The 18,910-nt window shown below is 43.0% G+C and overlaps 1 protein-coding gene across 4 annotated transcripts in view; it reads left to right on the forward strand.

Moving 5' to 3' along the window:
• cdh11 (cadherin 11, type 2, OB-cadherin (osteoblast)) overlaps nt 1-18,910 on the forward strand; it is a 242,668-nt gene that overhangs the window by 201,518 nt on the left and 22,240 nt on the right. For all 4 annotated transcript variants that reach the window (XM_043706549.1, XM_043706546.1, XM_043706548.1 and 1 more), the window contains 2 exons: nt 7,591-7,712; nt 14,326-14,431. In XM_043706549.1, coding sequence (XP_043562484.1) covers nt 7,591-7,712; nt 14,326-14,431 — 228 coding nt within the window. The remainder of the gene's footprint in view (nt 1-7,590; nt 7,713-14,325; nt 14,432-18,910) is intronic.

The raw sequence follows: 18,910 nt of genomic DNA on the forward strand, positions 1-18,910 counted from the left end.
AACCCCACAGTGTGGGAAACATTGATTTTCTCTGGAGGAGCCAATTATTGACTAGAAGGTGAACTCACACTGGAAGGACTGACGCTGGATGGGCTCTCAGAGCTGGGAGGTCAATCTGAGGTCTCCCAGTTTAATAGGAGCAGCAATGTTCTGTAAGTATTGTTGAGAAAGATTTTTTGAACCTTTTCATCTTGCACCTGTGAGGACAATTTGCAGGAAGTGCCCATGTTATGGTGGACAATAAATTTACAATGTCTGAGAAGAGACTGCTGATTGGTTGGCAGATGGATAATGATTGATACATTTGAATTGTTTTGATTTATTGTAGTCACGTGTACCTAAACACAGTGAAAAGCTTTGTTTGGTGAACAGTACAGGCAGATCATAGCAAACAAAGACATACAAATCAGGGGGTACTTAGACAGAGTGAGACATACAAGGTTGCAGCTGCTTAGGAGTTACACAAAGCAAGATCAACATTATTTGAAGTTAGAGGATCCATTCATCAGGGAAAAAGCTGTTCTTGAGCCTGTTTGTGCATATATTCAAGCTTCTGCATCTTCTGCCTGATGGAAGAGGTTGTAAGAGAGTGCGTTTGATAAGATTTATTGCTCAGGTGGAGATTCTGGTTGTAAGTTTGCTCGCTGAGCTGAAAGGTTCATTTTCAGATGTTTCGTCGCCATACTGGGTAACATTATCAGTGAGTCTTCGTCCGGAGGTTCACTGAAGATGTTACCTAGTACGGTGATGAAACGTCTGAAAATGAACCTTACAGCTCAGAGAGAAAGCCTACATCCAGTTGTAAGAGAACATTACTGAGTGGGAGGGGCCTGTGATGATTTTGGCAGCCTTTCTATGGCACTGAGAAATGTAAATGGACTCCGTGGATGGAAGCTTGGCTTCCAAGAACGTGCCAGTTAAATAATGGCGGCTAAGGTTTGTTTAAATTTAATCTGGAAAGGCCGATTTGATTGGTCAAGGCATTGCCCCGAGAAATGAACCAATGAATGGCCTTTGCCCAGTTTGTCCAGTGTCTGTATGTGTTCTTTCCATCTGCAAAGAACAGAGGCTCATGTATTCATGAACATAGCGTCTAATATGTGCGAGGGGACAGCACATTGCCAACCGACAATCCTAAATTGGTGGTCAGCGAAATTCTTAGAGCACTTGGGATTATTTAGCAAATGCTGTCCTATCATAGTATCACATCCGATGCTGCAGATACCTACTTTGGATTTTGAAAAGGTGGGCTCCCTGGATACGGTCAATATCTTGCTGGTCATGACCAGCTGTCATGGCATGCTGTTTGATATGATCTGCCAGTGCTTAGGACATACACCCTACATACCTGGCATTACACTGTCACCGAAATTCATATACTAGATAAATCATTTGTGTGACAGACAGTACATTTTTCTTTGTAAGGTTAATAAGTTGGAGTGTGGCTCTCTCCAACTTATTTAATTCTGACAATAACTTTTGCAGTCAGGCTGCCTGAATAGGGAAAGAGAGGCTGGGCGGTAGTGAACCAACGGTGAAGTGATTAAGATCAGGATTGCTCATGAGGCCAGACTCAGAAGTGCAAGAGATCTTGGGGAGCTGTGGGGCTGGAAGAGTTACGGAGGTGGGAAGGGGATAAATCAAGGGTGGAGTTGAAAAATAGCATGAGGCTTAAAATCTTGGCATTTTTTGAATGAAAACCTGTGTGGATCAATGGATGCCTGGGTGGTGAGTCAAGGAGACTTGGTGTGCAGATGTGTTTTCACTGATTGCATTTTCATTGAAACTAGAATGTGGGATGTTCACCAAGGTCATGTAGAGATAGTGAAACCTACACGTAGTGAATGAGATTTCTACGTGTAGACCAGCTGATTGTTATGAGATCAGTCAAACAATGTTACAAAGGCAGAGATGGATGATGGCAATGATGGTGCAAATATGTGACACCGTGGTTACAAACAGACTAATTCAATTTCAGTTGCTGGAAAGCAGGATCGAGTCTACAAGAGTTGGAGTTCTGATCAAACTCAACCTCTCCTGCTGTGGCGAATGTGAATGACAGTGTCCTCTACAGGTGCTTCAGCTGAGACCAACTAATGATTGAGACTCAAAATTAGACACTTGTTTAAATTCGAGTAGAAATAATTGATTCTGAGTTTCCAAGATGGAGTTAGATCTATGAAATAACTGCCCAGAGGCCGGTATCCCATCACCAAGTCACCCTTTATTTACATGTGCACAGTACACTGGCTGTGGCCAGCCAGCTTGGAGTCAGTCCCTAAAGTGAGGAGATTCTAAATCCCCTGTTTATCTCAGTCAGCCAGGGGTTCCTGATTGGCCCAGGATAACAACCACAATCAGGGATCTCATTGTTAATGTGATCCACCTAGTTCCAATCACTACAAAATAGTTCTTAGAACTAAAGGGAATAACAAAGTCAAAAAGTGTGGCGCTGGAAAAGCACAGCAGGTCAGGCAGCATCTGAGGAACAGGAGAGTTGACCATTTCATCAGGAAAGATGAAAGGCTTATGCCTGAGACGTCAACTCCCCTGCTCCTCAGGTTATATTCCCTACACTGTGGAAAAAGTCCCTTCGGCCCAACAAGTTCATACTGACCTTCCAAAGAGTAACCCACCTAGACTCATTCCCCTACATTTACCCCTGACTAATACCCCTAACACTATGGGCAATTTAGAATGGCCAATTCAGCCTAACCTGCACACACATTTTTTGGACTGTGGGAAGAAACCCACGCAGACACAGGGAGAGCGTGCAAACTCCACACAGACAGTTGCCCGAGGCTGGGTTTGAACCGAGGTCCCTGGTGCTATGAGGCAGCAGTGCTAACCATTGAGCCACCGTGCCACCCTTGCTGTTGCCTGACCTGCTGTGTTTTTCCAGTGCCACACCTTTTGACTCTGACTCTCCAGCATCTGCAGTCCTCAGTTTCTCTTGTTTTGAATAACAGAGCAGGCTGGGAGGGCTGAATGGCCTAGCCATGTTTTCTCAGTTTCGATTGGTATGAGTAGTTTAGTTTTGGTCGTTTGGGATCTCCTCACAGCAGACAAAGCATTTTGATGTACAGTCACTGTCATATTATAGGGAATCACTCAATCCAGTTTGCAACAGCAAGCTGCCACAGTGACGTAATAACTGGGTATTCTGTTTGGAGTGATGTTGTTTGAAGGTTAAATGATCCTGGAAGAATTCTCATTTTTGTTTGAAGTAGTAGCATGGGTCCATCAGAGAAGGAAATGGGGACTTGGTTACCAGCAGGAGGTTCATAGAACAGTACTGGGGTGTGAGTGTACATTGTGTGCACAATTCCCTGTGATGGGATTAGCATTACCAACCTCTTCATTCAGAATCGAGAGCGCTGACAGTGAAACAGATGGTTGCATAGCTCATTGCCATTTCATATTGAGCCTGTGGAAATAAAAGCCTCTTTATTGCAGCATTCAGTGTTGCATGTAATATATAAGTTTGGAAGTGTTGATGAAAGCTGTGGGCTGCAGGGGGATATCAATGACCTGAGCTGAAAATGTGTTGCTGGAAAAGCGCAGCAGGTCAGGCAGCATCCAAGGATCAGGAGAATTGATGTTTCGGGCATAAGCCCATCTTCAGGAAGGGCTTATGCCTGAAACGTCGATTTTCCTGTTCCCTGGATGCTGCCTGACCTGCTGCGCTTTTCCAGCAACACATTTTCAGCTCTGATTTCCAGCATCTGCAGTCCTCACTTTCTCCTCGAAGATATCAATGACCTGGTCAGGGTGGGAGCAGGGGGGGGAAGGGAGTGCAGCAAGTATCAAAAGGAATTCAGTTCAGAGAGATTATGCATTCGGGGAGGACAAACAATGATTTGCAGACAATAAATGGTAGCATTTTGAAAGATGTGGGAGAACTGAAAGGTAGCAGAACATTTAGGAGAGAATCATAGACTCCCTACAGTATGGAAGCAGGCTATTCAGCCTATTGAGGTACCAGAGTGCATCTGCAGTCCTCACTTTCGCCTGTTCAGCCTATTGAGTCCATACTGACCCTCCAAATAGCATCCCACCCCATCCATGTCACCCTGTAGTTCCCATAGTAATCGAGCTAACCTGCACATCTTTGGACTGTTGGGAGAAAACCAGAGGAAACCCACACAGACATGGAGAGTGTGTGTAAGCTCCACACAGGCAGTTGCCAGAGGGTGGAATCAAACCCAGGACCCTAGCTCTGTGAGGTAGCAGTTCTAACCACAGAGCCACTGTGCTGGCCTCATGTTGAGGTAGTCAAAAAAACATATGGAGCACTTCCCTTCATTGCCTGAGAACCAGAGTGCTAAGGGCAGGGAGATTGTGCTGGAATTGTATAAGAACAATGGACAGAGTTCTGACACCTTATTAGCATTGCAGTTGAAATGTCAACTCTCCTGCTCCTCGGATGCTGCCTGACCAGCTGTGCTTTTCCAGCGCCACACTTTTCGACTGAGATAAGAGTAGGACGTACAATACTGCTCAGCACTTCACAAGAAGAATGCAGGTCCACTTGAGAAGGTACAGAGGAGATTGAGAAAGAATAGACAGTTTTCACTCTGACAAAAGATTGGATAGGCTGACTTTGTTTTCTTCAGAACTGCAGAGTCTGAAGGGAAATGTAATAAAATTGTAAGAGACTTGGACAATGTGGATAGGAAGGGCCTGTTAGAGTAAGAAAGGCATCACTAAATAGGAGGCACAGATTTAAAGGAATTTGTAGAGATATCAGAGGTAATGTGGTAGAAATGTTTTCACTCATAAAGTGCTAGGGGTCTGGAAGTCACTGATTAATAGCGGTACAGCAGATATGCTCATCCATTTTTAAGCACCCATGGATCTACATGAAGCGTTGTGGCCTGCAAAACTGGATAATGGGATCAGATTTGATAGCTTTTGTTTTGGCTGGCACATTAATGACTTGCTGAATGGCTTCTGTTCCATATTGCTATATCTTATTGTCATGCCCAGTGTAGACAGGAAGGTGTTATAAATCTTAAAGTTGCATTTTTACAACTGCAGACAGACCTGAAAAGCAAGTACCTAACTAAATATGGACCATCACAGCCACTTATGAAATTCTAGAGTTCCTTTGCTTAAAGGTGAACCATCAACAAACAAGTCCAGATTATACCAACACATCATTCTACCTTAATCTGGACAATGGATCTGTTGAACCATGAATGTGAGGTGAATATGAAATGAATCTTATCAACCTTCCATTATATAGTGATGGCTCCGCTAGTACCCATTAAATACTTGGCTCTCTCAAACTCACAAGCTATGAAAAGCCACAAGGCACGATGTTCATTGGCTTAACACATCACTTTATTTTGAAAAGGACTTTGGTCTTAGGACAAGTCACATGGGTTAAAGAAGTTACGCCTGTTGCTTGCTTTCAAAAGTAGCATCAAAGTGTGTTCTGAGACAGATGTCATGTGAAACACTATCGGAAAAATGACTGGATCAGCTGAAAGACCAATATGCAGCCAAGTTTGTTCCAACTTCAGGTTCACCTGACCAATGATCTCCCACCAATTAAATGAAAAGAAGCTACTGAAAATCTTTTGCTTTTACAAGATTCCCTACACCAGCTAAGACTTCAATTCATCCAAGAAACTACAGGCCTATTACAAAAGTGATTGAAATGATTCCACATTCAATCATTTTTATGCTTTTTTTCATTAGCATGTAATCTTTGTGTGCATGGTAATTTGTCTGAGACATCAACTTTTAAACCTTCAGGACACATTGTGACAAAAAATAACTTTATTTTTAAATTCACAAAAACTGGCTGCTAGAACCATTTATAAATTATTCTTCAGTGCAAGAACACCCATTAGTCTGGTCTATTAAAACACTTTGATTATATATTTAACAAATTAAAAATTCTGTCAGTGACACTAGCAGCTTAAGAGGTGTGATAAAATTTTTTAAAGTTTCCTCTATTCATTATAAAGGTCAATTTTTGGGTCTAGTCTGTAATTACAAGCATCAAAGCCTTAAAAATCAGAAAGCTATTTCAAGCTCTGGTGCACATGTCCACTGCAGTGCCAAATAATGCTCAGGTGAATCCATCTAACCAGGTAATTTCTGAGGAGAGTAACGTTTATTTTTCTTCAGTTCCCTTTCCAAAAGCAGGCTCAACCCTCAGAGATCTTCAATTGGAGAGTGAAGAGGACAAATCCAAAATGTTCCCCACTTGGGGAACCAGTTGGGTTCTCTGTTAGAACCAATCTGATGCATGCTGGCCAACCAGTTAACTGATCCAGCATTACCCGTTTTCCCACAAGACCTACTGCAACTCAATGAACACATGCTGCATGAAACTATTACTGCCCTCTATATCAATTCCCTTATCAAGTTCTGGTTAAGAAGCAATTAACTTTAAATAGACATTCCTTCAGTCTGAACTGAGCTAAATATTTAGACAGGGCAAATAGTTACTATCTGTGATTTGGATTTATGTTTGAACTTATATCAATAAACACAGCTTGCTACACACACAGACACACACATACACACAGAGAGACACACACACAGACACACACTCACACATGCACACAAGACACAAAAACAGATACACACGCACATTAACTCACACATGCACACATGGGCACACACACACAGAAACAGACAGACACACACACACACTCTTTCATTGTCTGCAATGCTCTAGTAATTTGGGGTTACCATTTCCAACAAACAGCTTGGTTGACCTGAGGAATGCTCCATCTGATTGGCATTTGGCTAAGCACTAATCTGGTCAAAACTTCCTGTGAGTAAGATCACAAGATCAAATGACAAATCATTGTCATTGTGGCAAAATGTTACTGTGTGTGACCATTAGATTGCTTTTCAGTGCAGTATAGCTTACAAGTCTTTAGTTTCTATGGCACTGATTTCAGGTTAACTTTGGCATGTTGAAGTTACTTTCCCAAAGAACTGTATGCAGTATTTCATATCTAAGTGCTGTTCTTATTGAGCTTTCAGCTCCTCATCCAATCTTGAATAAATTTTAACTTAATTCATCCTATTTTTTCAGATGTTGCACCTTTTACGGTTGGCACAAAACTGCTAAGCCAGTGAAACATGGAGTCCAGATTTCAGTCAGAATTGGGGTTGTCAGCTACTGTCTGTGTTACAGACTATCATTTAAATTTGAAGCTTGATTTCGAATTACCATAGGCAATTATGTTGGAATGAAAACCCATTCACCTGACTCTGAGAGTTCGACTGATTCTGAGAGGTTATCGCACCTTCCTTGAGCCACTTCCCACATAGACCATATTTAGTCCTGTCTCTAAGCTTTGTTCTGAGTGGGGAGCATTTTTGTGGGTCAATTGTTCTAAAGAAGCCATGCTGGTCTCAAAAGATTAACTCAATTTCTCACTCCAGAAATGCTTCCAGACCTGCTGAGTCTCTCCAGCAATTCTCTGCGTTGACAAGATAGGCATGAGTTTAAATTTCACTCCAGATTTGGCTCCGTTGATTGCCCTGTGGTTGATGTTAGCTTTTTTTTCCTTCCTTTGTACATTGTTTGCTTATTAATAAATCTCACCTTCTTCACAGACAGCCAACTCCAGTCTTCACGTGCTCAGGTAGCTATCAAAATCCAGGACGTTAATGACAACGCACCAGAATTTGCCAACCCTTATGAAGTGGATATGTGTGAAAATGCAAAGACAGGAAAGGTGAGTATCTTTGGCAATTTCAAACAATCTGGTTGGATTTCTCAGCATTGTTGAGTGGCTTGAGAATATTGGAAAATATCTAGAGTTTCAACCTTCGGGGGAAAAATTCCACAAACTCACGTGTTGGAGAAAAACATTCCTTTACTTACCTTGGTCTGTAAGATGTAGGGACAGAAGTAGGCCTTTCAGCCCCTCAAGTCTGCTCCACCATTCAATGAGATCATCTCTGATCTGATCATCCTCAATGAAGAACCAAAAGACATGTGGATGATGTGAATCAGAAACAAAAACAGAAGGTTGTTGGAAAAGCTCATCAACTGCGGCAGCGTCTTTGCAGAGAAATCAAAATTAACGTTTTAAGTCTGGTGACCCTTCCTTAGAACTGATGGTAGCTAGGAAAGTGTTGGTTTATAGGCAGAAGATAGGGCATGGGGAGAGAGAATAAGGAGTAAATGATGGATGGGAATAGAACCCAAAGAGAGAGGACAGTTGGGCAGATAAAGGAGTGGATAATGATCTGTCTGTGAGGATGATTAATTGTTCATGGAGGTTGTTGCACCTCATTTCCCACTTGGGTCCCTGCAGCCCTCTGGATTCTATATCGAGTTTAATAACTTCAGGGCCTGAACCCTCCCATGTCCAAACCCTCTACCCACACACCAGGCCTTATTATCACACAGTCTGCCATAACACACTAGTATCGTTAGCCACTAACAGTCCACATTAACAGCTATTCATCCTCTCAGCCAGATCATTATTGACACTTTTGTCTGTTCAACTGTTGTCCTCTCTCTCTTTGAGCTCTATCCCCACTGATTGTTTATTCATTATCCCCTCCCCTCACTCTATCTTCCGCCTATAAATCAAAATTTTCCTTGCTACCATCAGTTCTGAGGAAGGGTCATCGAACCCAAAATGTTAACTCTGATTTCTCTTCACAGATGCTTCCAGACCTGCTGAGCTTTTCCAGCAACTTCTGTTTTTGTTTCTGAGAATCCTCAACTCCACTTTCCTGCCTTTTGTCCATAACCCTAAAAATTCAAATGTACTAAACTAGCTAGTTTCTCTCTGCCTGTCCAATAAAAATTCAACAGATCGACTACTATCTAGCAGAATAAATTTCTGCTCATCTCTGTCTTAAATGAGCAAACTCTTACTCTGAGTTGACGCCCTCTGGTCCTAGACTTATCCACAAGGGGAATCAATCTCTCCACGTCTACCGAAAGAACTGCAGATGTTTTGTATCAGAAACAAAAACATAAATTGGATGTAGGTTTGCTCACTGAGCTGGAAGGTTCATTTCCAGACATTTCGTCAGCTTACTAGGTAACATCTTCAGTGGGCCTCAGGCGAAGCAATGCTGATAATTGCTACTTTCTATATAGATGTTTGGGTTTCTTTGGGTTGATAATGTCATTTCCTCAGGTGATGTTATTTCCTGTGGTGAAGTCACTTCCTGTTCCTTTTCTCAGGAGGTGGTAGATGGGGTCTAACTCGATGTGTTTGTTGATAGAGTTTCAGTTGGAATGCATGCCTCTAGGAATTCTCGTGCATGTCTTTGTTAGGCTTGTCCTAGGATGGATGTGTTGTCCCAGTCGAAGTGGTGTGAGGATATTAGTAAGAGAGAGTTATGTCTTTTTGTGGCTAGTTGGTGTTCTTTATCCTGAAAATAGAAAGCAGGAATTATCAGCAATGCTTCGCCTGAGGCCCACTGAAGATATTACCTAGTAGGGTGACGAAATGTCTGGAAATGAACCTTCCAGTTCAGTGAGCAAACCTACATCCAAAACCTCAACCTGAGCTACCAATCTTCTCAAAACTCACTAAAAACATAAGTTGCTGGAAAAGCTCAGCCGGTCTGGCAGCATCTGTGGAGAAAAATCAGATCAAGTAGCTCTTTCAGGTCAAGTAGCTCTTCCTCAGAAACCTATTGAACTTTTTAAGCAACTTCTATTTTTATTCCTGTCCACATCTACCCTGTCTATCCCACCAAGAGGCTAATATCGTTCAATGAGGTCTCCTTGTGTCTGTTCAAACTACAATAGGTGCATCCTAGAAAACTCAACATCTCCCCATAAGAAAATCACTCCATATCAGGATCACCCTCGTGCTCCCAAATACCTGTACATCCCTCCTCGGATAAGGAGCCAAAAACTGTTCACAGTATTCTAGCTGTGGTTGGACTAGCGCCTTGTACAGATTTAGCAATACCTCCCTATTTTTATATTTCATTCCCTTTGAAATAAATGCCAACATTCTATGTGCCTTCCCGATTACCTGTTGAACTTGGATTCTTTGTGATTCATACATGAAGACCCCCAAATCCCTCTGGGCTGTAGCTTTCTGTTATCTTTCTCTAATTAAATAATACACAACCCCTCTATTCTTCCTGTCAACGTGCATAACCCCATAGTTTTCCACAATATATGCCATTTACTAAGATTTTACCAACTCAATTAACCTGTCTATATCCTTTTGCTCTTTTTGCCTTGCTTTCCCACTTTTTATGTCATCCATAAGCTTGGCTATACAACATTCACTTTTCTCATTTATGTTTGAATAAATATAGAAATTAATTATGGCCACGGGGCACCACGGTGGCTCAGTGGTTAGCATTGCTGCCTCATAGCACCAGAGACCCGGGTTCGATTCCAGCCTCAGGCGACTGTCTGTGTGGAGTTTGCACATTCTCCCCGTGTCTGCGTGGGTTTCCTCTGGATGCTCCAGATTCTTCCCACAGTCCAAAGATGTGCAAGTTAGGTGAATTGGCCATACTAAATTGCCCATAGTGTTCGGGGATGTGTACATTAGATGTATTGTCAGGGGAAATGTAGAGTAATAGATTAGGGGAATAGGTCTGGATGGGATACTCTTCGGAGGGTCAGTGTGGACTTGTTGGGCTGAAGGGCCTGTTTCCATCCTGTAGGGATATTTGTTCCCTGAAGCACTCCACTAGTTAATAGATTGCCAGCCTGAAAATGTACCCCTTATCACATCTCTCTTATCATCTGTGAGTTAGCCAATCCTCTACCCAACCTAATATACTATCCTCAACATCATAGACTTTTATCTTATTAAGCAACCTCAGTGGTACCTCATCCAATGCCTTTGGGAAATTCAAATATATATTACATCGACTGGCTCCCCTTTATTGTTTCTGCTTGTTTCTTTCTGAAGCAAGACTAATCAATTAATCGATCGTGATTTCTCCCACATGAAACTGTACTGTCTCTGTTTGATTATATGACATATTTCTCACTTTGTAATTGGCCTTAATGAGAGATTCCTTATTTCCTAAACAATGCCACTAGTTCTGGACTCTCCCACATAGAACATCTTTTCAGCAGCTACTCTTGTCAAATTCCTTCACAATCTTATACATTCATTATTCATTCAGGGGATGTTGGTGTCACTGGCTGGGCCCAGCATTTATTGTCCATCCCAAGTTGCCCTTTGAGAAGGTAGGGGTGAGCTGCCTTCTTGAACCACTGCTGTCTGTTTGGTGTAGGTAGACCCAGAATGTTGTTACGGAGGGAATCCCAGGAATTTGACCCAGTGACAGTGAAGGAATGGTGTCAAGCCTCTCTGGGTTAGCATCACGCAAATCAAGCCTCATTGTATCCAGAATCAGCACAAAACTTAAGGACTTTAACATAGCACACAAAATTCCCCAATTTATCTTTCTTCTACAATTCAGGTTAATGGAAAGCATAGACAAGATTCTTGTACTTAACACAAATAGATTCTAGCGAGATGGAAGCAATTATGAATTGTTGATGTATAACTCTACTAATTAAACTCTTTAATTCCCTGATAAACCTACCACTCCACATATATGGGGAAAGACAAAAACATTGGTATTATGGTGGAGGGCAAAATTGGAATGGCGGTTTAATAGCCCTGTCTATATGGTTTGCTGAGATGATCCATTTGCTTGACAGAACTCGGTGTTCAATTATTTCTCTTGTCCAGGTAATTTTCGCTTCCTTACAGACAGCAACTGGTTCACAAATTGTAAAATCCCTTGACTATTGGTTAAAAGCTACAACTTATTCTAACTAATGAAGGGGAATAAACTGGCTTTCATCAAGCATTAAGGTATCTTCTATGGCAGAGATAGAGAAACAGTACCTCATATTTTGGAGATCTGAAGGCTTCTGGCTATATCATTCAGACCCACAAGCTGTACCAGCACCTGGGAGCCAATCATATAGCAGCTGTCAAGGAAGAAGCCCTTTGCCATCAAAATGTGGTCACCAGGCCATGGACTAGATACTAGTTACCAGCCGAATCTCACTTTGTACAGACCTGATGGTGCCAATCCATCTGCAGAAATCTTCCTGCGTTGTTGGAGCAAACAGCATTAATCCCTTCCCAATCAGAAAAAAAAATAAAGATAAGTTCTTTGCAACAGCAATACATTTCCAAGTCAGGATGATGAGTGGCTTGGAGGGGAACTTGCATGGGGTGATGTTCCCATGTATCTGCTGCCCTTGTCCTTCGAGATGGTAAAGGTGCATTGGAAGGTGCAGTCTGAGGAGCCTTCCTGAATTTCTGCAGTGCATCTTGTTGATGATGAACATTGCTATAGTGCTTGATGTGGTGGTGGTGGTGCCAATCAAATAGGCTGCTTTGCCCTGGATTATATCAAATTGCTTGACTGTTGTTGGAACTACATTCTTCCAGGGAAGTATTGCAACATATTTTTGAGTTATTCCTTGCTGATGTTGGACAGACTTTGGAAAGTGAGGAAGTGGGTTACTCACTGCAGTATTTCTAATCTCTGACTTGTTATTGTAGCTCTTCTATTTATCTGGCAGTCCAGTAGTCATCTGTCCATAGTAATCTCCCAGGATATTATTAGTAGGGGATTCAGAGATGACAATGCCATTGAATCTTAAAGAACTATGGTTAGATTGTCTTTATTAAAGGTGGCCATTGCCTGGCATTTGTATGGAATGAATATTACTTGTCACTACTCAGCCCAAGCCTGGATTTTGTCCAGATCTTGTTGCTTTTGAACATGGACTGTTTCAGTATCTGAGGAGTTGCATATGGTGCTGAGCATTGTGCAGTCATCTGCAAACATCCCCACTTCTGACCTTACAATGGAGGAAAAGTCATTGATGGAACAGTTGAAGATACTTGGACCTAGGACACCACCCTGAGGATCTTCTGCGAAGATGACCTGGAGCTCAAGTGACTGACCTCCAACAACGGAGGTCAGTCCCATGCGGAAAGTCAGGAGGCATGGGATAGAGGGAAATTTGGCCAATTGGATAGAAAACTGGCTAACCGGTCGAAGGCAGAGAGTGGTGGTAGATGGTAAATACTCAGCCTGGAGCCCAGTTACAAGTGGAGTTCCGCAGGGATCAGTTCTGGGTCCTCTGCTGTTTGTAATTTTTATTAATGACTTAGATGAGGGAGTCGAAGGATGGGTCAGTAAATTTGCAGATGATACGAAGATAGGTGGAGTTGTGGACAGTGAGGAGGGCTGTTGTCGGCTGCAGAGGGACTTAGATATGATGCAGAGCTGGGCTGAGGAGTGGCAGATGGAGTTCAACCCTGCCAAGTGTGAGGCTGTCCATTTTGGAAGAACAAATAAGAATGCGGAATACAGGGTTAATGGTAGGGTTCTTAGTCAGGTGGAGGAACAGAGGGATCTTGGGGTCTATGTACATAGATCTTTGAAGGTTGCCACTCAGGTGGATAGAGTTTGTAAGAAGGCCGATGGAGTATTATCGTTCATTAGCAGAGGGATTGAATTCAAGAGCCGTGAAGTGATGTTGCAGCTGTACAGGACTTTGGTTAGGCCACAGTTGGAGTACTGTGTGCAGTTCTGGTCGCCTCACTTTAGGAAAGATGTGGAAGCTTTGGAGAGGGTGCAGAGAAGATTTACCAGGATGTTGCCTGGAATGGAGAGGAAGTCGTACGAGGATAGGTTGAGAGTTCTCGGCCTTTTCTCGTTGGAACGGCGAAGGATGAGGGGTGACTTGATAGAGGTTTATAAGATGATCAGAGGAATAGATAGAGTAGACAGTCAGAAACTTTTTCCCCGGGTACAACAGAGTGTTACAAGGGGACATAAATTTAAGGTGAAGGGTGGAAGGTATAGGGGAGATGTCAGGGGTGGGTTCTTTACCCAGAGAGTGGTGGGGGCATGGAATGCGCTGCCCGTGGGAGTGGTAGAGTCGGAATCATTGGCGACCTTTAAGTGACATTTGGATAGGTACATGGATGGGTACTTAATCTAGGTTAGAAGTTCGGCACAACATCGTGGGCCGAAGGGCCTGTTCTGTGCTGTATTGTTCTATGTTCTATAACCTCAACTATCTTCCCTTCCAAGGACTCCAACCTGTGAGGAGTTTCCCCCCTGATTACCATAGATTCCAGTTTTGCTCAGGTTCCTTGACACCACACCTTATTGTCAAGGGTTGTCAAGTATCTTGTCACGGTTTGTAAACTCATTGCTTTGGGAGTGGTAACATGCAAAAGTGACCATCTAATCTTCAGACAAAAATTAAACCATTTTCAGACTGAGAAAAGTAAGTGTTCATTAATCCTGATTTCCGAATATTGATTAGATATTCAGTGTCTGATTCTTTAATTACAGCTCATCCAGACAATTCATGCTGTGGACAAGGATGAAAGTGCAAATGGACCCAGGATGACCTTTAGCATTGCTCCAAATCCAAACTTCACAATAACACATAGCACAGGTAAGCTGTTGAACTTTAGCTCTGCCTTAAAGAACAGCTTTCATGTCTTAAAGTGTCTCTAAGATAATAAAACATATCACAAAGAATAAAGAGCAATTGTCAACCAAAACTGCAACACAAATCATGAAAGGAGATTTAAGGCTGTTGTTCAAAGGTTCATGCAGAGAAATAGGTTTTAAGGGATGTTTGTAGTGCAGTAGTAACATCCCTATCTCTGGGTAGGAGGCCCATGTTCAAGAATCATCTGTCCCAAGAGGTGCATCATGACATGTCTGAACAGGTTGTTTAGTAATAAGTTAGAGAATGACTTCCAAACCCACTTCCATCCAGAAGGACAAGGACAGCAGATACATGTGAACACCATATCCTTCACATTCCCCTCCAAGCCATTCACCATCCTGAACTGGAAATATATCACCATTCCTTCACTGTCACTGGGTCAAAATCCTGGAATTCCCTCCCTAAGGGGATTGTGGTTCAACCCACAGCACATGGGCTGCAGCGGTTCAAGAAGGCAGCTCACCACCACCTTCTCAAGGGTCAACTAAGGATGGGCAATAGATGCTGCCTCAGCCAGTGATGCCCACAGCCCCTAAGTGAATAAAGAATAAAGGATAAAGGAGAGATTTAGGGCAATTGCAAAGCTTAAGACTCAAGCTGTGAAAGCAAAGACAGCCAGTAGTGGAGTGATTAACATTAAGGATGCTGCAGAGTCCAGAGGTGGAGTTCTGCAGAAACCTTGAAGACTTGTGGGGCTGGTGGAGGTAACAGAACTGGTGAGGGTGAGGTATGGTTTGAAATCAAGGATGAGAATTTAAAATGACGGAACCTCTAGCTCAGAAAGCAGCGAGCTTGAAGGATAGTGATGAGTGAACAGGGTTAGCATGTGGTACAGCCAGCAGAAGGTGTTTTTGGGTTTTCTCTGTATTTAGTTTATGAACAAAATGACTGGAGATGTTTCCTATCCTACTTGAGTTATTATTATCCCCTGAATATGCCAGTGGGGTGAACAGTAAAGGGGTGATAATTAACGTTAGTGGAGATAGATAGTAGGAGTGAGTGCAATGTCCAACCCACAACTGACCCCACTCAGATGTAATTCCATTCCTCCCCAAGACCACCCCATGTTTTCAAGCATCAGTTTACAGTAATATACTCAGCATACACAGTCGGTTCTACTATAATTTGGTAGTTCTGTTCTTGTGCAATTCTTGTGTTATAAGAATATCGTGTAATGGAAGCACCATTTAAATTAATGGCACTAGAGTCACATTATAATCGATACACGCTTTAAAAGTTTGTGCTTTCGAAACAATGTCCCAATTCGTCAATTTCGTTATAGCATTAACAAAAAGCACTTGAAAGCAGAACAACCTGTCTTTTCCTTGAGTAGATTTTAATGTTGTGACTGAAGTATAAATCTATGCTAATGCATTTACTGTCCTGTCCCTCAACCTCTCCCCCTCCTCCTTTGGCACCTCATACCCCTCAGAACTTTCTCTCTGCAGCAATCTGCTTCTACCCCAATTTCCATTGTGTCCTTGTTTGCATCCTGACCAGGCATCCTTCTCTCCCGTTGCCTTCACCGCTCTCCCCACAGCCTTTGCTCTTCTTCCCACTGCCATTACCTCTGCCCCCACCATCTCTCCTCTGCACGCCCCCACCCAACCATCCCACTGGACCAACATTCTGGCCTCGGAGTCTGAGAAAAGCATGAGCCCAAGTCTCTGACCCTGGCAGGACAGAGCAGGACAGGACAGTGCTCATGAAATTTTGCAATGTCAGATGCCGTCATTCAAACTTTATGCTAAATGAAAGGCCCACCTTTCTGTTAAGGTAGCCCTCAGAGATCTATTACTGCGGAAGTGTAATAGACCGCATTCTGAGAGATTTCTCTGTCCCAGAGCAGCGTGTTCAGCCTTTGCTGATTATTTTCCACACCTCCGGAGCAGTGAGAGATTGCCTTGGATGATATAATTTATTGCGGTGCAGTCTTTGGAGGTGTTGGGGGTTGGGGACATCTCAGCCTTCAATTGCAGTCTGATCACTAACTGCACCAAAAGCCCTGTCAGGCTGCAGAGACGCCAACCATTTATCACTTCAGTCTCAGGGAGAATAATTCTGCTGCTCTTTATTTCATCTCCCCGTGACCTCTATGACCCTGCTTTTAATCATGAGTATCACAGAGCCTAATTAGAAAAAGGGATATTCCGATCATTGCTTGACTCTATTATCACAAGTGATTGGGAGCTAATAAGATTTTAATGACATTCATTTGGAATAACCAGTCTTACAGTAATCTGATAAGGAAGCTCCCAATCAATGTGAAGCAATCAAGAAAATAGGACCTTAGAGATGCTATATTTTTTTCTGGTTTAATTATCAACAGAATGGGAATGCAGGATGACAGAAGGGAGGGGTCCACTGAGAAATCCGATTGAGTAGGCAGATGGATTGCTTTGATCAGCCTCAGACAAAAATAAAGCGATGGCCCCACCCATTTCTTCACCAGTCCAATCTAACAGGGTCATATTTTAGGCCAAACATTGTGCCTTGGAGAATGGGCTGTTTCCTTTAAATAGGAATGGATTGATAAGCATTGTAAGGTGAATTAAATACAATGTACTGATGACACTGAAGCCTCACTCAGCTCCAGGAACTGTTTGATTCAGCTGTAACCTTCTGAAGAAGATTCAATTCTTTTTTCTGGACAGCCCTGGTGGGTGTAAGGTCAAGGAATGCCAGAGAATTTCAGATTAACATTTGTTGGGCTAAAATTTACATATGGGTAACTCTCTCCCCATTCATTATGAGCTGCAGGGGGTAAACTGTGGAAGACTAACTGTTGGCTGCAGTAGAGATGGTGATCGCAAGGATAGAGGGTTCCTGCGAATCCATGTTTACTTTTCCTGAGGGAAGATATTGAAGACAAGAAATAATGACCAGGAAGATTCTAGAAACCATTCTGGAGTGTCTTGAGTTGGTAGATAAGGGCTCATGCAGGAGCTGGTTGGGTACAGCCGCTGAGGAGAAATGTCAGTAACGTTTCACCTTCTAGTCACCATCCTTTGTTGATAAGTGGATGGGTCTCTTTTTATGTCTGTGTTCAACTGTCTTTTACTAGCCTTCCATGGTTGTATCTCACACTACCCGTGTGCTTCATTCTGATGTCCTTATGCTGTAAATAACTAATTCCTTCTGACTTTTGATCAAATTGTGTCAGCACACTGTGAGGATTTCATATCCCCTTCCCCCTGTCCCATATCTTCTCCATATTCTTCTCTTTATGCTTCATGACTTACCCCATGTCCCCCTCTCACTACCCTGCACCTATGCTATATCCTCCTCTCACCAACACCCCATCGACCTCATATCACCTTCTCTCCACTCTGCATCTACCCCATATCCCCCACTTTGTACCTTGTGTCTACAACATATCCTCCCTCTCTGCCCTGTGATTGTTAAGTATCCCTATCTTCCTGCACTGTGTCTACCCCATATCCCTATCTCTGTGTCCTGTATCTACCCCCATTCCCTATCTCTGCTCTGTATCTATAATATTTCCCATCTCTCTCTCTGTCCTGTATATATCTACCTGTTTTTTTCTCCCTGTATCCCTACCTATATCTCTCTGCCTTGTATCTACTCTATGCTGCTTTCTCCCTTCCCTCTGTCTACCCCATATCTGCCTGTCTGTGCTCCATGTCTGCCCCATAACCCGTCTCTCTATCCTGAATCAATGTGTTATTTTCCCTCTGTCTGCTCTGTTTCTCTCCTGCATCGTCTATAACCCTCCTATTCCACTCCACACCCTCTCTTGTGCCTACCCCATATCCCTATCTGTGTGTCCTGTATCTACCCCCATTCCCTGTTTCTGTTCTGTATCTACCATATCTCCCATCACTGTCTCACTGTCCTATATATATCTACCCAGTTTTTCTCCCTGTATCCCTACCCACATCTCTCTGCCTTGTATCTACTCTATGCTGCTTTCTCCCTCCCCTGTGTCCACCCTTTATCTGCCTGTCTGTACCCCATGTCAGCCCCATAACAATAGACAATAGACAATAGGTGCAGGAGTAGGCCATTCTGCCCTTCGAGCCAGCACCACCATTCATTATGATCATCCTCAATCAGTATCCTGTTCCTGCCTTATCCCCATAACCCTTGATTCCACTATCCTTGAGAGCTCTATCCAACTCTTTCTTGAATGTATCCAGAGACTTGGCCTCCACAGCCTTCTGGGGCAGAGCATTCCACACACCCACCACTCTCTGGGTGAAGAAGTTTCTCCTCAACTCTGTTCTAAGTGGTCTACCCCTTATTTTTAAACTGTGTCCTCTGGTTCGGGACTCACCCATCAGCGGAAACATGCTTCCTGCCTCCAGAGTGTCCAATCCTTTAATAATCTTATATGTCTCAATCAGATCCCCTCTCATCCTTCTAAACTCAAGCGTATACAAGCCCAGTCACTCCAAT

The sequence above is a fragment of the Chiloscyllium plagiosum genome, chromosome 17 (genome assembly GCF_004010195.1).
Source record: "Chiloscyllium plagiosum isolate BGI_BamShark_2017 chromosome 17, ASM401019v2, whole genome shotgun sequence".
In the NCBI taxonomy this organism is placed as follows: domain Eukaryota; kingdom Metazoa; phylum Chordata; class Chondrichthyes; order Orectolobiformes; family Hemiscylliidae; genus Chiloscyllium; species Chiloscyllium plagiosum.